Source organism: Heterodontus francisci, chromosome 9 (genome assembly GCF_036365525.1).
Source record: "Heterodontus francisci isolate sHetFra1 chromosome 9, sHetFra1.hap1, whole genome shotgun sequence".
In the NCBI taxonomy this organism is placed as follows: domain Eukaryota; kingdom Metazoa; phylum Chordata; class Chondrichthyes; order Heterodontiformes; family Heterodontidae; genus Heterodontus; species Heterodontus francisci.
In genome coordinates, this window is record NC_090379.1 from 96,613,955 (window position 1) to 96,633,431 (window position 19,477).

The window sequence follows — 19,477 nt, forward strand, 5'->3', positions numbered from 1 at the left end:
TTATGTTCAAGCTAAATCTGTTACCTTTTAGCAAAGGTGCACTTTTAACATACTGTAATTATATAATACTGTTATGAAAGTGCTTCTATTTTTAAAGTTTTTTTTGAGGTTGGTATTTTAGAATCATGGACATTGGTTTATTTGGGAAACCTGAAAAGACTCCATGGATGTGTTTTTTTTTTAACAAGGGTCACTGAGAGGTCTTGTTTGAAAACAAAGCTTAACCGGCTTTCAATTGGCTTAAGCTCAATAAACAGCATAAACCTTGGTGACTTGGGGGAGATGTTTACAGTGAAGTGACATGTCAAGATTTATGAAGGAGGAGTTGGTTTCACTTCTGAGATATTGTTTTGGTTAAGTTAGGGTGTGGACTGTGTTGAAAAGCAGTTGGAGATCAAACTGCCAAGGGAGAAACACCCAGCTTATCTTTCTTGCACATCTCTAAGAGACCCGGAGCAATCCAGTGTGACATCTCCTCTTTCTCTACCTCTTTGAAAAACATGCGAATCCAGAGTGAGATAACTGAAACCCCTGATGCCACAATTGTCCTAGAAAGCCTACCAGACTACTTCTCGACATCTCCAGAACAAACTGCTCCAGAAAAGATCCCAGTGATCCGTCTCCATATACCCGGATGCCGAACCAAAAGGGGCAACTGACATCCTTCCATATCTTCTCTTTTTCTCTTTAAGAATTAACAAGTATTCCTTTTTTTGGTGTTTTTTTTTGTAAAAGAGCTCTGTAGAGAAAATCTCTATTTTTCAGTTAACCTGTGTGTACATGTGTGTGTGAGGAGCTAAGGTAAAAGGGAACTTTTATATTTCAGTCCGTGTGTTAATGCTTTGTTTCAGGACTGCATAAGTCTTGTTTTACAATAAACTGATAATTGTGTTGTACATTGAAGAAACATGGTTGGTGTATTTTATTCTGGGTTAAGGAGTAGAGTATATGATTGATCGTCTCAGTAACTAGGTATATATTGTGATCTGTAGAGAAGTGGAATTAGAAGAGACAGTGCCCTCCTCCCACCTCGGTCGTAATAATACAGGCAACTTTCAAATGACATTTTCCACTCCGGTTATCTGCCCTCAAAATTGATAGTAACTATGGATAATGCAGTTGCTGATCTTTGACACACTTGTAAAACTTGTCCTTCAATCCAATTTGCAGTAAACAAAAATCAGTTAATGACTGTTTCTAATATGGTCATTGAAACATCATAAATTGTTACTATGTTTTCCCTGACGTTTATAAAACTGCAAATGCAGTGCAGATTTAGTTAAGGAATTGTAGACAGTTCATCATAGATTAAGGTTTATTAAAGCTATCTGTTACATTGTATTTACAAACTATTGTATATAGGTCAGCAGCATCCCATTTTTACCAGTATGCCCAACCCCATGACACCGTGTTGTTATATTCATGCGGATCTTACACTGCTGATTCTGGATATTCCTTGGATTTTCTTGCCTGTTTTCCCCTCAATTCAGGTTCTGGAACACTGCAGCGAATTGTGACATTTAAGTTGAAGTAAAAGTCCAGCAACTTTCAACATGTCACTGAGCTTGCGTCCCAGGTGAAAGCAATGAGTGCCAGAGTGCAGAAATGGAGACATTCCCTCAGTGACTTTTGCTATTGAATTTATATAACACAACCTTTAAACTTGTGTTTTAAAATAATCTAGCTGCTAGGCTATTTTAAAACACAAGGTAAAAGGCTTGAAGCAGGGGTGTCCAACCTTATCGCATGGGAGTGCCACATTACAATTTTTGTCTTCTATAGGGGGCTGGTGAGACAATTTCAGAAAGTTAACGACATTAAAATTTATCTTAGTTTTAATCAAAACAAGTGTGCATTTTTGTCAAGTTTTAAATAAGACTAATTTATTAACTTACTTTCTCGTCGCTATGTTTGACATGGTTTAGTGAAATACTGGGCATTTTTTTGCTTGCGCCAGTAATCCATGTTTCCCCGTACACTTGTAGCGATAAGGAGTATTCCGAATAGATGTCCATCTGTCAGGAGTGATCTTGATTGCTCTCTCTCCCTCTCTCTCTCTCTTCCCCCCCCCACCCCACCCGCCACACCCTCCCTGTCTGTGTCCCTCCTCTCTGTGGGTCCTGACTCTCTCCCCTGTCTGTCCCTTCTCTCTCTCTCTCTCCCCCACCCTCTCTGTGTTCCCCCTCTCTGCGTCCTGACCCTCTCCCCTGCCTGCCCCTTTTTCTCTCTCTCTCTCTCTCTCTGTGCCCCCTCTCTCCCTCTCCTTGTCCTCCTTCTGTCTATGCCCCTTCTCTCTCCCTGCACCCCACCTCGCCCTCCCTGCACCCCACCTCGCCCTCCCTGCACCAAAAGATTTTTTAAAAAATTTAAATGAAAAACAACTATGATATTCCCTCACCCAGTCACAAAACAAGTAAAATCTATACTTTTCACAAACAATACAGTTTTATTTCTTCCCTTACAGGGACACAGATTCCCATCTATCAAGCTCTACCTCAGTTCGATTTTATCCACATGATTTAGTAAGTATTTAGTTGCTGCTGTGTCTGCAAAAAGAATACATGGTGGTGTTACTGTTACTTTTTGGATACTATTTGAAATATATGGTACAGATTTGCTGCAGGAAAAGGAAATGTTGCAAAAATATTGCAATCTCGCCAATTTGTGGAAAACAGACAAACTGAAGTTTTGAATCAAATCCTTCAGAAGACACATTTTTTGCTTTGTTGCATTTGTGGTTTTACTAATTACCTGATCCGGAGAGATGTTGTTTATTGAATTGCAGGGCAGAGGGTGTTTCTGGGTACTCAGTAACCTTTGCCCATCCAAGTGAAAGGTCTGTACCAGTGACGTAATGATGGTGTGTGTTGGAGATCTCAAATGTGCATTGTATTCTGATTTTCCATTACCACTTAATATAATGGCATGGAGAGGCCTTATTGTTCAGACAGTAAACCCTACTGGAACATTAAACTGTGCAAAAACACACTGCTTTGACTAGACCTAATTATAATTTCTGACTACTGTAAATACGCAAGTTGTCTGTCCTGGTTAACAGTTACAACTCACTGAATCTAATGTAATTCTCCATTTGATCACCAAATACTCTTCAGAATGGCAGCTGTAACACTACAGACTGGAGGTTAACAGAGAAAAAAAAACTTTTATTTTCAAATAAATAGTAAGGTTAAGAGTAGTAATTAGAAAATATCCAAACGCCTGGTTTTTTTTAAAGCTTCCTGGTGTTGAGCATCCAGTTTGTCTTGGAGATGTGCTCATTTAGTGTTAAACTCACAAATTCACTTGCTAGAACACATCAGTTTGTCACAAAAGAATAAGCTAGTAAATAATTATACAGATTTTCTTCAAATATATGGTGTAACCTACAAACTAGAATGTTTTAAGTGCAGCTTTGACCTAACCCAGTTACAGTTGACTCTTCCACAGATTCGACTGAACAGGTTGTTGACAATTGATCCTGATCTCCTGGAGCAACAGGACACCGATCTCAGCCCAGACCTACAAGATCACATCCAGCCTCAAGAGGAGTCCCAGAAAATCAAACATTACTACAGGTTCTGGATCCTTCCCAAGATATGGATAGGAGTGAACTTTGACCGCCTAACTCTGTTAGCTTTGTTTGACAGGTAAGAGGTGATAATTACTTGAGGTAAAATAGGCACAGATTTACTTCGTGCCACATAGGACTTCTGTGCTCCACTGTACTGTGGTAGCTGAACTAAAAATTTGGCACGAAATAAGGCTTGATTTTTTTTTTCACCTCCAATTTTCTGTACTTTATGTCACCACCTCCTGGTACAAAGTTCCATTGGTGCTGACATGTCTCTGGTTGCCAGTGTCTTGATTGTCCATTCTTTATGTGTAAACTTAAATAGTGAGCACCAACAAACTATTCAACCCTGAAGGGCATTACAGTTCTGCAATATTGTTCTCACCAGGTATCTGCACATAGGCACTTTCTACCATGTATGATTGGATATGGGAGGAAATGAATAATGTGATCTGTCTGACTTTTTTTTAAACTGTCCTGAGACAAGGGACATTAAAACCATTTGCAGTGAGTGCCCCAATCAGTGTCCAACTTAATGGGCTGGATTTTATGGGCCCCTCTTAGGCAGGGTCGGAGGCAGGGGTGCCCATAGAATAGCGATGGGTGGTGGTGGGGGGTGTGGAGGGCCTGTTGTTGCCCAGCACCATGTGATTTTACTGGGGGTGGGATAGGCCAATGGCAGCGTTTCCGCCCAAAGGCTAATTGAGGCTCTTAAGTGGCCTATTAGCGGCCACTTAAGGGCCTCTTCCTGCTGTCGCTGGGATCTAACCAGCGGCGGGTTGGAGGGGGGAGGGGTGCCTCTACCACGCGGGGAGGACGCCTTGTAAAATGAGGCGTACTCCCTGCGGGCTTGGGGATGTTGGGGGAGGGTGGTCCACCCTCTGTGGGCAATCTATGGTGGAATCTTGGAATTGCATACTGGAGTAATAATATGTTTCCGATCTGCTCCTAGGAATCGAGAAATTATGGAGAATGTTTTGGCCATTGTTTTGGCAATTCTAGTTGCCTTCCTTGGATCTGTTTTGTTAATAGATGGGTTCTTTAAAGACATTTGGGTCTTCCAGTTTTGCCTGGTTATTGCCAGCTGCCAGTATTCACTTCTGAAGGTATGGGTTGTTTATCGTTACAGAATATTACTACACATTACATGACAAAATACTAACAAACTAATAAATTAATTACAATGTCTGCATTTTATTTTAATAGAGCGTGCAACCGGATTCTTCCTCTCCAAGACATGTAAGTTTTAATAATTTGCTCTTTGACAAGCACACATTTTATTTCATTTCCCCAGTGATGAAAAAGTTTTCATTTCAATGACGGTCTTTTAGTGAGAAAAATATCATGATAGGCAACTGTACCCAGTAGTGCATTGGCCTAGATTTTGCAGTAGTAATGACGATGAAACCGTCAGCGCTCGTTGTCATTACTCTTCTGGCACTGACAGCAACCAGCAACTTCTGGAGTCCCCAATGCACGAGTAAATGCGGAAACTAGAAGTTGCTGTCAGTAATTCTATGCTTCCCTGTAGGATGTGCAGTTGAAGTCCTCCTGGAATGCAATCACGTTGAAATCACTGAACCAATGAAAACTTGCCCTTTATGCTATTAGTCTTGCTGTTTCAAAAAAAATCTTTGAAAAAGTTACACCTTGTTGAATGTTAACATGGTTAAGTTCATAATTACTGCTGAAGAGCCTCACTGTTCCTGAAAAACTAATTTTATACTTGTGGTATGTCAAACTTCTCCATTATGATTTCAAAAAGGTAATATTTTTAAAATAAACTTTTTTTTAAAGAAAAATATATTTCAGCTTCTACCGTAATCCTATGTGTATTTCCAAATCATTTATTTTATTCTCTATAAAATTTTAGTTAAAAGTGAAAAGTTCAGTGCTTTGTACTTCCTGGTTTGCTGTCTGTGAAAATACTTCACTGTGATTGGTTGCTTCCCCTTCTTGATGACATCACTGTTGTTAGATGCCTGGAGATCCCCTGACTTGGTGCCAGGTTCAAACTCTCGTTGGGAAAGGGGAAATCCATGGCATAGAAATCACTAAATCTTTGTGGGCAGCTTTCTGTGAGATCAGCGGCGAGTGCCACTGCTTTGCCACTGACCGCATAATCTGGGCCATAATTTTTTTTTTTGTTAATGGTTATAACCACTTTATGAATGAGAAAAGCAGCTTATATGTTGAACTTCTTTGGAACTATTTACAGTTATACTCTTTAGTGCAAGGCTGAGTAATTTTCAGTCACAGCTGCTTACAGTGCCTTTTCACTCATTAAACTGACTAGGTGATCAGTGGTTTAATGAGATGAATAAACACATGTACAAACACTCCACACCCAACCATAGCCTCATTTGTTTATCACTGTGATTCTGAACATGGAACCGTGAACATCGAATTACTTCAAAGAGAGCACCATGCCATTATGAACCTAGTTTTAAATTAAATAATTAAAAAGCCCTCTTATTAACAAATAAAAAACACAGAAATGCAAATACACTAAGTGTATCAGCCTCAGAAAAAAGGTTAATGTTCTGTTGAAAAATTAATTTGTGTCTCTATTGATGCTGAGTGGTCTGCTCTGTATTTACAGCATTGTCAGTTTTTATTTCAGTTTATAGATTTTTATAATTGCATCACTAGTGCATAATTATATTTTTAAATGTATATTTTTATGTCTTTAGTGTTTTGCTAAAATTATTAGTTTAAGCTCTGCTGATTGCCTGACTGGAGGCTACTGAGTCAAACAGAATTAATTTGTACCATTGAAGCAAAACAATTGCTGAAACACACTGGCTGGAATTTTACCCCACTCCAACGAGCCAGATGGTGGTGGTGGGGGGCGCAGGGGGTGGGGTGGTGGTGGGGTGGGGTGGGGTGGCGTAAAATGGAGCGGGAGGCTGATTTTACGCGTGGCAAGCGGGCATCCTGGAGCCGGGAAAGGCCGCCCGGGAAGCTGTCGGCCTCTCCGCTTCCCCAACCACCCCCAGGACCCAAGACGCCCCCCTTCCCCCCCAAATGACCACCTTTGCCTCGCCAAGGCCCAAACTTACCTGAACTCCTGGTTCCATGTCCTCGGCTGGGCTGCAGTCCCAGCAGTGGCCATTGCTCCCTTAGCCCCTGCTGGGACTAAGAGCTGCGGGCCTGCTGATTGGCCGGCAACTCAGTGAGGTGGGACTTCCTCCCTCAAGCGGGTGGAACTCCCGCCTCGGAACAATTAAAGCCTGGGGACCCGTAAAATGTGGGAAGGATCCCCAGGCGAGGCGGAAGCGGGTTCACCACCGACTTTTATGTCCGTGGCCAGCTCCCGTCCGCCCACCGTAAAATTCAGCCCACTGTTTCAACGATGGAATCCCCTTAAGTTAATTGAGTTCCCTTTTTGCAGCCAGGTTCACTGATTACTCCAAAGCATACCTACAATAGTTTCAACAGCATCGTTATTTAAAGAGAGACAATCTCAATGCACTTATTTGACATTTTTATTTTGTTTGCCAAACTTGAAGGCAGTGACCCAGTAAATATTGTCATGTGAAATTGGTATGATCAAAATGATGCTGTAGTATTTCAACACTCTCCCTTTAAGCAAGGATGCTTAAAAATGGAAAACAAGCAGATGTAAAAATGAATCACAATATTAGGTCAGACGTTTCTGTCAAATTAACCGAAAGGTTAATGACACTCACCATTATTTATCCATAAATGGTACAGCAGCCTCAGACGAAGAGCAGCGGTCGCATTGACGTAAATATCCAAAAATTGCTGTCCAAGTTGCAGCACACCACTGTTATCTTCGCAAAAATGGCTTATCGCTGCGGGCTCACCATTGTCATGCATTGAATTTATTTATTTATTTAGAGATACAGCACTGAAACAGGCCCTTCGGCCCACCGAGTCTGTGCCGACCATCAACCACCCATTTATACTAATCCTACACTAATCCCATATTCCTACCACATCCCCACCTGTCCCTCTCTTCCCCTACCACCTACCTATACTAGGGACAATTTATAACGGCCAATTTACCTATCAACCTGCAAGTCTTTGGCATGTGGGAGGAAACCGGAGCACCCAGTGAAAACCCACGCAGGCACAGTGAGAACTTGCAAACTCCACACAGGCAGTACCCAGAAGTGAATCCGGGTCGCTGGAGCTGTGAGGCTGCGGTGCTAACCACTGCGCCACTGTGCCGCCCCATGAATTTTCTGCATTTGCATGGTAGATACAAACTAAGCAGAAAGCTAAGTTGTCATTTCAAGTGTAAGTGCCCCTTTAACAGTGCGATTCTTAATTACTGCTTGTCTGACAGTGGAAATGATCTATTATGAGTGTCTCGTCTCATAGCTTCAGTAATTGTTGGAGAGTTTAAAAATGTCATTTTTAATTTTCTTTTACTTTTTGTTTCTGTCTCTCTATTTCTCTCATAATTCAGTCTTTCCCCCTCTATTTCTCTTTCTGTACCTGATTTGACCTTGATTTCTCCCTCTCTACACTTCCTTCTCAGTCTTTACACTGTTTATTTCTCAATCCTTCCATTTGATTGATTAAGAAGATACCCAATTGATTGCGTATTCGCTCTGGTTCAAGATGCTTTGTTTCCCTTGCTGTGCAGTTATCAGCTCTCACTTTCAGCAACTCAGTGAGCAAAAAAGGGGCAAGTCTAACAGCAGATGCCGTTTAGTGCCCTGATACAGCAAAATCTGGCCCAATAACTTGGATTTCCAAAGTATTACTGACCCTGAGATTCTCTTCAAAATCACTGGATTACCAATTAAAAGTTTGGCATTCCTGAAGAAGATTCAGCCCCAATTTCCTCATATACTAGCTAATTCTAATAAAATCCTATGAGCTCTAATAATAATTTATTTTATTGTCTGTTGGTTTGTTGTCTGTAGTGCCACATGATTCTGAAGCACATATTGGGCTGGATTTTGTAGTCCCGCTGCTGGGAGCGGTGGCGGGCGTAAAAAATTAGGGCTGGCACATGGGCCTCGTGCCGCCACACCGCTGCAATCTTGAGTCCGGTGGCTTATCATATGCAGGGCGGTCTCGGCAATGCCGTAAACGGCGTCAACTGTTTCTGCGTAGGCACTAGCACCTGGGCTGCCAACCCTGTGAGAAACTGCAGAGTTGCTGCCATTCCCCCCACCCCCAACTACACCAAAAGTACATATTTGCCCCTCCAACTAAACTACCAATGCAGAGTTGACCCCTTCTCCCCCCAACTGCACAAAGTGCAGAGTTCACCCCTTACCCACCCCCCCACTGCACTAAGAATGCAGAGTTCACCCCATCCCCCCGCCACTACACTACAAATGCAGAGCTCCCCCCTTTCCCACCTCGGTGGTGCCAACTTTCCCTAGACGGGAAAGTGAAGGTGCACAAGTGCTGCCCGTTGTGCTGATGATCCGGAACTGCAGGTAAGATCGCAGTGGATTAGATGTTAATTATAATGCAAACAGCTAATTTAAAAATGTATAGTCGGGTCCTGTCGCAGAGCGATGGAGGGCCCACCACGGAACTTCCCCACCGCCGGGAAGATTGAGTCCAGCAATTTCAGCATCGCGTTCCATGGCGGCTGCTTCCACTCCGTTCTTCTGGCCTCCTTCCCCCCACGACGGAGCCCAACATCGGGAGGAGAACAAAATCCAGCCCATTGTGTGTAATAGGCTCCCTTTCTGCCTTAAGCTAACTTCCCTTCATGCCCCCAATTTTAAAATACCTTAACAAGGCATTGCTGAGTAATTTACATCTCACACTTCTGAGTTCAGTAACTATTACTCTTTCTCCCAAAAAGTATTGCAATTGTTATGCACATAATGCTCAATTCGCTGCCTCCGGAGAATACTTGGCATCAGGTGGCAGGACCGTATCTCCAACACAGAAGTCCTCGAGGCGGCCAACATCCCCAGCTTATACACACTACTGAGTCAGTGGCGCTTGAGATGGCTTGGCCATGTGAGCCGCATGGAAGATGGCAGGATCCCCAAAGACACATTGTACAGCGAGCTCGCCACTGTTATCAGACCCATCGGCCGTCCATGTCTCCGCTTTAAAGACGTCGGCAAACGCGACATGAAATCCTGTGACATTGATCACAAATCGTGGGAGTCAGTTGCCAGCATTCGCCAGAGCTGGCGGACAGCCATAAAGGCGGGGCTAAAGTGTGGCGAGTCGAAGAGACTTAGCAGTTGGCAGGAAAAAAGACAGAGGTGCAAGGGAAGAGCCAACTGTGTAACAGCCCCGACAATCAAATTTTTCTGCAGCACCTGTGGAAGAGCCTGTCACTCTAGAATTGGCCTTTATAGCCACTCCAGGCGCTGCTCCACACACCACTGACCACCTCCAGGCGCTTACCCATTGTCTCTCGAGATAAGGAGGCCAAAGAGAAAAATGCTCAATTCATTTTTAAGAGTCTTTAGTCTTATTGCTAGGCCTGGAATCAATTAAATTGAAGGGTTATCTTAAATTAGCAGTATATTATCGATGAAAATACTTTTACCTCAAAATGAGGAGGTTTCGGATTTAACCTCTACTCTAGGATTTGAGCACATTATCTTGTCAGACAATTCAGTGCATTACTGAGATAGTACTGCATTAGTGGCAGTACTGTCTTTTAGTTGAGACATTAAACTGCCTTCCAGATGGATTGAAAAAATCCTACTGCACTACTCAAAGAAGAATGGGGAGGAAATCCTAATATGCTGGCCAACATTTATCCCCTCAACCAACACCACAGACTAAAATTAACTAACTGGTTATTTATCTGATTGCTGTTTGTGATATCTTGAAAGACATTATATTAAGGCAAGTTATTTCTTTCTGTACAAATTGTTTCACATGTATTAAGTATAATTAATGGGAAGTTAATAGCACACTCTAAGCAGTGCTACATCATTCTCAACCAAACCAAGGGCCGTGGAGTAAAAGTATATACTGAGTAAACTTGTTGTGAATACATTTCAGGTAAGAAGCTGTTCAGGAATTTTATTACGGTATCATCGGACTCGTCAGATTTTTATTAGTCTGAGACCAGGCAAATCACACACAATGGCATGGTGTCTCGAGTTTTGTATTCAGCATTTTTTTCTGATTATTTCTATTGCGGTATAGTATTAAAGTATTTCCTGCAACGATGGGGCTCTTTTCTGTGGGGTGGCTGACATTGTCTTTCAAAAGTAAGGACAGGAATCCATAGCAGTGTATTTATATTTTCAGAGATCTTCATGAGTATGCCAGTATTTCTGGCGCGCACTCCCTCCCCCTGCAACCCCCCACCCCCCAAGTCAGAAAACTTGAAAATCACTGCTTTAGACATAACTAATCTTCAATGTTTATAAGTCCTTAGCTTGGCCAGTCTCAGTCTCCAGTTTCCAATGTAAATGAATCCCCCACACAAAACTACCCCTCACATTGCACCAAAGAGGGAATCTCATGGAGACAGGGTCTGAGGTTTCTGATGCAGGAAATAGAACAATGTCACATGGTGCACTGGAAGGTGCTCTTCTGGTATTGGGACAAGTTAGACAGTTTTACTTAGCGTCTAGCTGACCTCAAGAATTTGTTGCTGACATATGGCATCTGAAATAGGAAAGGATTCCATTCCAATCTACCAACATCCTCAACTTGATGAGCACAAAGTTAACTCGCTAACAATTGATGGCTTAAGAAGCATCCTGTAATCATTCTTAGCTTGCTGATGTAGTTAATGATTGAGCTCGTTTTAAATATAGAAACGTAGAATTAGACACATGACATCCCATTTGACAGTCCCTTCTGTAGCATAGCAAGATTTGTATGGTCATATAATTAAATCTACATGGTGCCATCATATTTTCATGAAATTATTTGTCTGTCTTGATATCAGTTGTTCCAGCAAAGGTCAAGATTTAAATTCACCATGTTTTTGAGGTGTAAAAATAGAAAGTTTACTGTACTGAACATTTTTATATAGATGTTTCTGCCTTTCTTTCACTGCAGCTCTTTAATAATATCATGGCTTTGAGTGTACAAAAGGCCAGAATTTGCATCCATTTTCTTAAACTGGGAGTCAGTCACAAATTCCATATTTCTTTTTGCGACCTCTGGGAATTCATTGTATAACTGAAGCTTCAATAACCATGCTTTTTGTATTTTGCTGGGAATACTGATCATTTCTAAGTTAAAGTTCTGCCCCTCCACCCACCCTCCCCTCAATCATTGGACTGAAATCCATATTAATCACCTCTTAAAATTACCCAAAAGGTATTTTGCAAATTGATTCAAAATGGCAATTTTGGCTTGTTTTTGAACAATTTCTCTTTTTCATCCACCTCCTCAAACTATTTATTGATTTTCCTCCCAGCAAAATACAGAATTCCTCATAATTGTTGGAGGTTTACATTTGGGTTAATTACAGTTTTTGGAAGATCTTAGAATGCAGTTACATTGCCACTTTAGTGTCGGCATACAGCAGTTTCTGTTGTGTATCAACACAAAAGTGGCAATGTAACTCAGGAATCAGGAGTCCCAATCTGACTCCAAAACAAAGCATTGTGAAACCGTTCTCACATTGCTTAATTTGACTTTGTGTAGAGCCATACCTCAGTAATTACATTGCTCCTGTAATACATGGATTTTCCATGCATTCAGAATACTGAATATTTGCGAGCTGGCAGTGAAGCTTCTGCTCATATACGTAAGCCTGCAAGCACGCTATTGTGTTGGGCAGAGTATGATTTCAGCCAGATAACACAGCAAGAGTCTTGTTAGCTTTGCTTTGCATTCTGCAGCTGGAGATCAGTATTGCAATATGACCTCTATTTTAAAGTGAAATGTTATTTATTGAATCTTTGTTTTCTCCTAGGGTCATAATCGTATTATAGCCTACAGTAGGCCTGTCTATTTCTGCGTGTGTTGTGGTCTGATCTGGCTGTTGAATTATGGAAATAAACACACATCATCAACAAGATTTAAGTTGTACGGAGTGGCCTTTACCAGCCCTTCACTTTTGGCTTCTGCCAGAGATCTTGTCATGGGTAAGGAATATTGGATCATTAGGAGATTATTAGGATTGGAAAAGAAAAACACTTCAATCCTTCTTCAAAGATTTTTAAAAGATTTACAAAGCCAAGGCAAGCCTTTTAAGTTTTATTTAAAGGTCCTACTACTACTCAGCCTTCCAACTGAGAAACAATGATGCACATAGAACATAGAACATATTGTTTTTATTTTTGAAAGCAATCTGTCTTATTGTTGACTGGCCTTCAATGGTGTTGATTTTGTGTATTCAGCACACTTCCTTTACAAAGTTTCCTGTTTGACACACAATACAATTTTATGGCTTTCTTACTAATAAAAAATTCACATAAAGAGCCTTTCATTTTAAAACCTGACTTTATATTGCTCCCAAAGGAATCACATTAAAGGGAAATATTAATCTTTGAAAACTAAACTAATTTGTTTGCTCTCTTTCTAACTGGTGTATTGCTGGGTACACTTCACACCAGTATGAAGGCTCTTAGTTATTTTTGATGGAAAAGATTACAGTAAAGTTTAGTATGTCACAGAATAGATACATGTCAAGCTTCGAACCAGACACTTGCTTTGGGGTGATCACTAGGTAATTTTGAACATCGCTTGCTGGACAGTAAAAGCTGCATTTTTAGATAGCCCTGTACTTGTGTGGAACTGCCTTTTCCCTTATGCAAAAGTGCATCTGTTTTGCACATTTACACAATGTTTTTATTTACACACTGCACTCCATTAGACAATAGGTGGCAACCATATGTGGGAAACTTTAGATAAAATTGTTCTCATTTTGTGGATTAGCCTTGGTCTTTTTTAAAAATTCTGCTATAAAACGAATTCAAAAGCGTAACACCAAAACTCAAAAGAATATTTTATCATTACTTGCTATACCATAGTTTTGATAAGGTGCAAGCATGAAACTATCATCAGTTGTCGTAAAAACCCATCTGGTTCACTAATGTACTTTAGGGAAGGAAATGTGCCGTCCTTACCCGGTCTGGCCTATATGTGACTCCAGACCCACAGCCATGTGGTTGACTCTTAACTGTCCTCTTAAATGGCCTAGCAAGCCACTCAGTTGTCAAGGGCAATTAGGGATAGGCAACAAATACTGGCCTTGCCAGCGATGCCCATATCCCATGAAAGAATAAAAGAAAACATATGAGGAGGGAAGACAATAAGAGAAATTAAAGTCTCCCTCTGCTAGTTGCACTGTATAGAATAAAATGTTGATAAGCGTTTGCAAAACTGACACAATCATTGACTTATGAAAATGACGTCAGTGTACATGTTGTCAGGTAACTGGAGCTGGTCTCAGCAAAGCAAATGCAGGAGTTGATTCTCACATTTACATTCAAATGTTGCCTCCATTCCATCAGTTTTCACTCTCTTGCTGTCCACCCACTCCCCTCCCCAAACTTGTCATCATCTGCTTTAATATGAAAATCTTTAAGATCTGCTGCTGTAGCTATCACCTCTAGCAGTTGAGTCTCCCCATAACATAGTGGAGCCCAACATGCCCAGCAAAAGTAAAAAGAAGTAGAGGGGTACAGGGATGACATTCATTACATAAGAACAGAGTGACATAGGCAGTGTACAAGTGCCTATGGTTAAGTAGATAAAGTTACTGGAATTGCTGCAACGCAAACTGAACATGGATTGACTGGGTAGGCAGAATCTAAAGTAATGGATTAGTTCCATATTTTCATTGTCATTGTACAAGATTGACCTGAATTACCAACTTGGTTCTATTAATTTCTCTGACTTTTCCTACCAGTATAGCACTCATCAGTTACTAGACGTTATGCTTGAAAAGGATCATTTGCTCAGACACAGATTAATTCCCTGTATATTCTAATGAGAAACCTGCTGGTTTACAGGAACAATATAGACTGAGATTGCTGCTTTGTAGCCGTGATTCTTAGGCACCATTACAGGAATAGCAGATGTAAGTACTTTGAACAAAAGCAGCAATGAGTAAATCCAGTGCTGTAACATTCTTTAATGGAGATTGTTTAGGATTTATTTATGTACATAAACTTAGGCAGTTTAGCTTGTATCATTAAGTAGGATCTCTGTAGATTCTTATTGAAATAAACCCAGGCTGTGCAACACACAACATGCTGATCTTGGACCATCTAATTATTGGAGTTAAGTTAATGATTTGACTTCTCCTGAGACATGTTGGTCAGGAGCAATAAACAACCATTTAATGGGCTCTGTTTTCAGATAGTAAGATAAACAAATATTTTGGTTGCCATTAAGGAGCTCCTGTCATAGAATAACGGTTTGTTCATTCATCCACATCCATTCTGATCCCTTGGCTGCTTGCTTACTGATAAAAAAAATAATCTGGATTTCGGAATTTGGAGAATAAAGTTGAAATTTGCTGGTGACACCAAATTGGCAGCTAAGTGGAGAGGAGGAGAGAGGATAAGTTTCTGTATGGTAAATTGCCATGAGTTGTGGCAAAGACTGCAGGAGGACATAATCTAGCAGGGTGGTGAAAATAGGTGGCAGATGCAGTTCAGTGCATAAAAATATGAAATAAAGCAAAGGAAAAGAAATGTACTTTGAAGGATCAGTTTTTAAGGGGAGTAAAGCAGAGGAATCTTGTGCTGGTGCACAGGTCTTTAACACAGGCAGAGCAAGTAAATAACATCATAAGAACCCAAACGGAATCCTTTGTTTTCTATCTAGAAACATTGAATACAAAAGCAAGAGGGTGTAAGGTGTAATAGGAGTTGATAAATAATTATAGGAAAGATAATGCCAGTGTAAGAGATGTAATGTTGAATCTCTTGAGTTGAGGAGATTATGTTATGAAGTTATGAAGACAGACTTGAGAAGTTGGATTTTTTTAAACTGGAGCCGATAAGGTTAAGGGTGAACTGATAGAGATCTTCAAGATTATGAAGGGTTATGATTATGTAAATTGTAACAGTTGGTTTCATCTGTAATGAGAAGATAACAAGAGGTTACAAGTATAAGGTAATGAACAAAAGAGGAATCAAGGGAAGGTTAGAAAAAATGTCTTTGCATAGTAGCTGGTTAGAATATGGATTGTTGCCCACAAGCTGTTGTTCAATCAGAGTCTTGATTATTTTTAGAAAGGCATTAGATAGTTTTTAAAAAGACGACTATTGAAGGCTATGGGAAGGAAGGGGGAGCATGAGGTTAGGTGGCTCAATTGGAGAAAAACACCAGCACTGACTTGAGGAACTGAATAGTTTCTACACTATACAAATCTATGATTCCATAATTCCACTATTTTGGTGATAAAGCTGTATCACCGATGCATTGTGTCAATAATGATTTTAGTAAAGTACTTGTGATCCTTTTATTGTCTGTATGGCTTCACTGGGATAGTCTTTGGAGGGTCAGTGACAGTCAAATACCTGAAGAGATTGTACCAAAAATTAACCTATCTAAGCACCTCCAATTGACCCATTTTATATAGTGCATATAAAATTTGCCCATATTAGATAACATCTGGTCCAAGGACCATTATGATCCTCTATTTCCTTTCTGGTTTATGGAATATGTATCACTGTCAAACATGTTTTCTAATATCTATGCTTAATCTTGATTATGTCCATAACTCTTATTTTAATTGCCTTTTCTTTTTACTTTACAGCATTTACATTGTGTTTTCCAGTCATATTCTTCATTGGGTTGCTTCCACAAGTAAATACATTTGTGATGTACCTTTGTGAGCAATTTGATATCCACGTATTTGGTGGAAATGGTGAGTATTCTGATGCAGGACATTTTGATAAGCCAGATGTCTGACATGTTGAAATCCATCATCATGCTTAAATGTCTTCAGAACAAACTACTGAGTAATCACCATATAGTGTTTTCATTTTCCTGATAGCATAAATGCTGCTTAAATTGACAAATGGCCTTGTAACTACATCAAAATCTTTTGCACTATCAGGCCTCACTTCTCCTTTAGTCTCCCTGTGCAATGCATTCAAACTGAGGACCCAAATGGGACACCTCTCACATGGCTAAACCAATACGTTATGTAATGTGCTGCAGCGGGGCCCTCAAGTGAGCCAGGGAATCTTGCTGTCTGTTTTGAGGTTGTGTTCATCCTCATCCTCTTGTATACTGTTGTGGAATAAGTAGCCTCCCTCCTTTGCCTGCATCTCCTCCTAAGGTTAGTAACTGAGTATAGCAAAGTGTAAGCTCCAATTTGTACCCCTATTACACATGGTAGCCTAGGTTGGTATTGCGCCACCAGGTACCAATCCAGAGCTTCTTCTAAAATGTATTCATTTCAAATGAATGAAAGACATAACTCATTTATACAGCATCTTTTCTACACTCCGGGCTTTTCAAAGCTCTTCACAGCCAACAAATTAATTTTGAAGTGCATTCCCTTGTTGTTATGCAGCCAACTTTGTACACAAGGTCCGCGAAGAATTACATTCAAATTACAACAGAAACAGGCAGTTTCTGCCTGTGTTGGCGTCTATCCTCCATTAATCCCATTTTTTTTATCCCTTCAAACCTATCTAACCTATTGTTAATTATTGAGATGGTCTCTACTCCCATTGGTACTTCTGGTAGAACATTCTACAGCCTCACAATCCTCTTGCTCTCTGTTTTAGATCTCTTATTTAATGTATTTTCTATGTCCCCTTGCTGTAGCTCTAGTCTCTGGAAGCAGTCAGATTCTATCTACTGTGTCCCATCCAATATTCCCTCTAACTTTTGTTTTGAAATGTGTGGGTGATTTATTTAAGTGTGTGGCCCCTTTAATTTTTTTTGCATGGCCATGCACATGCAGTAATTTAAAGGGGCTGACTTGTGCATGGTCGCGCAGCTTAGAGGGAACACTAGTCCCATCCCTTTGTAATTTAAAACCGCTCTATCAATTTCCCAGTTCTAATGAAAACCACCCCAGTTTTTCATGTTGACAAATAGTAAGAAGGTAAATGTCCAGTTAATGTGTTTATGGTGGTGTTGGTTGCGGAATAAATATTGGCCAGGAAATAGGAAAAGCTCATCTGATCTGCTTTGAATAATGCAATGGGATCTTTTGCAATCACCTGAACAGACAGACTTCACCTTGATTTAACTGCCGATCTAAAAGATAGCACCGCTGACAACTCCTGCAGCACTGTACTGAAGTGCCAGCCGAGGTTTTTTGCTCACATCTGGAGTGCGACTTGAACCCATAGCCTTTTGACTCCGATACAAGAATACTACAATGAGCCAAACTGGCACTTAAATGCACTAAAGATGATGAAATAGCAAACATTTAGGTAGAGCATTGCGAAACACTTAGATATTACAAAAGACTTCAAAAGTAACTCTTTCCTGCAAATGAGAAATCTAAAAACTAAATTCTTAAGCAGAACTTGGAATGCAACCAGTATTATCATTGTATTTGGTCTTGAATGTCTTGTGCTTAAGCAGATGTTCATGAATTTTAAAAAAGACAACCAGTGTAACTTTTGGATCTAAAATGTGATTCCAGAAAAATATTCAATCATCTCATATATTTGTATTTTTCAGCTACCACAAACCTCTTTGCAGCACTTTACAGCTTCATTCGTAGTATCTTGGCAGTAGCTTTGTTGTATGGGCTATGTTATGGTGCCCTAAGGGTAAGTGCTGTCATTTTTATTATTAATCTCTGGTATTGTTGGTCTTTATGTGATGGAGGTTATCTTTATCAGCAGCAATTGTATTGGATTTTTTGGTGAATTTTATGCTCATCAAGATGAAGAATGTTAATACTGGAGAATGGAACATTTTCCATTTTGGGCAATCAGTGTCCACAAGTTGGGTTTAGTAGCCAGATGCAGAGAAAAGCTTCCTCTACTCTGAAATAAATACAGATGAGGGAGACGTTTCTTTCCATCTCGCTCATCCTTCAATAGAAATCTACAATTTTTCCCTGCTACAGCATCCTACTTCCTGCTGAATGACTGCAGAGTTTTTGTCTCCTCTACAGCCCTCAAATACTGGGGATCAGCCTTGGTATCTTTCTTTGTTTCAAGGGCTTAAGACTTAGAATTTCAACCTCAGGAGCAGTCAGCTGAAATTTTCTTAAACGAGCCATTCCCTGGTCTGTCTGAGTGAGATTCTCAATAATTGCCAAACTAAGAGAAATTCTGTGCTGTGAGCTCATTTAGTTGATTTGAGACTGTTCAGGACCATTTCACATAGGACCCCTATGGCCAATTGACAAAGAGACTTTTATACCATCAGTCTGGATTGGACTTGAACTGAATTTCCAGAGGTAAAATGACAGTGTCTATCTCATGAACTCACACAGTCCTTTATGAATCATATTTGGGGTTGGGAGTATTTCTCCTCCTTCCCCTCATAAAAGGAATTGTATTTGATGAGTGTGAGAAGGGACTCATTCTATTCTAGCAAGATGGCACTGGCAAACAGGCCTTACAGGGCAATTCTGAGTAGGAATACAGATTGGGTTTGTAATACTGGCTTCCCAGTTGAGGGTTTAACACATTATGTTCTGCTATAATTGCGAAGCCTCTGGGATTTTACTTTTTCTTTGAAACTTTGCAAGTAATGAATCAGAAGTAAATGAGAAAGTGTGTGAAATCCAGGCAGCCTTCAACGTGTCAGACAGGCTAAATCTTGCAGTAAGGAAAAGGGATATTTCAACTCTGGTTTCTGTAATTTCTTTTGCATAATTACAATAAATGAAGGTGTTTAAAGACCATAAAGCTATTTTTACAAAAAACGAAAATGGAAATTGACAGTGCATTGAGTTGGAAGGCGTTTGTCCAATTTTTAAAAGGTTTGAACTTCTGAAATGTTTACTTTTCAGACATCCTTTTTCCCTCTTGTTCTCTCCTTCCCCAAACTATCTAATTTAACAAGGCATTTAATATTAAGTTAAGT

The 19,477-nt window shown here is 40.3% G+C and overlaps 1 protein-coding gene across 5 annotated transcripts in view; it reads left to right on the forward strand.

Annotated features, from left to right (window-relative positions):
- Window positions 1-19,477, forward strand: part of pcnx1 (pecanex 1) — a 303,868-nt gene that overhangs the window by 211,521 nt on the left and 72,870 nt on the right. For 4 of the 5 annotated variants that reach the window (XM_068039551.1, XM_068039549.1, XM_068039553.1 and 1 more), the window contains 7 exons: window positions 2,465-2,522; window positions 3,433-3,647; window positions 4,524-4,677; window positions 4,778-4,810; window positions 12,423-12,594; window positions 16,224-16,334; window positions 18,116-18,207. In XM_068039551.1, the coding sequence (XP_067895652.1) occupies window positions 2,465-2,522; window positions 3,433-3,647; window positions 4,524-4,677; window positions 4,778-4,810; window positions 12,423-12,594; window positions 16,224-16,334; window positions 18,116-18,207 (835 nt within the window). The remainder of the gene's footprint in view (window positions 1-2,464; window positions 2,523-3,432; window positions 3,648-4,523; window positions 4,678-4,777; window positions 4,811-12,422; window positions 12,595-16,223; window positions 16,335-18,115; window positions 18,208-19,477) is intronic. The other variant, XM_068039550.1, reaches the window with a different exon arrangement.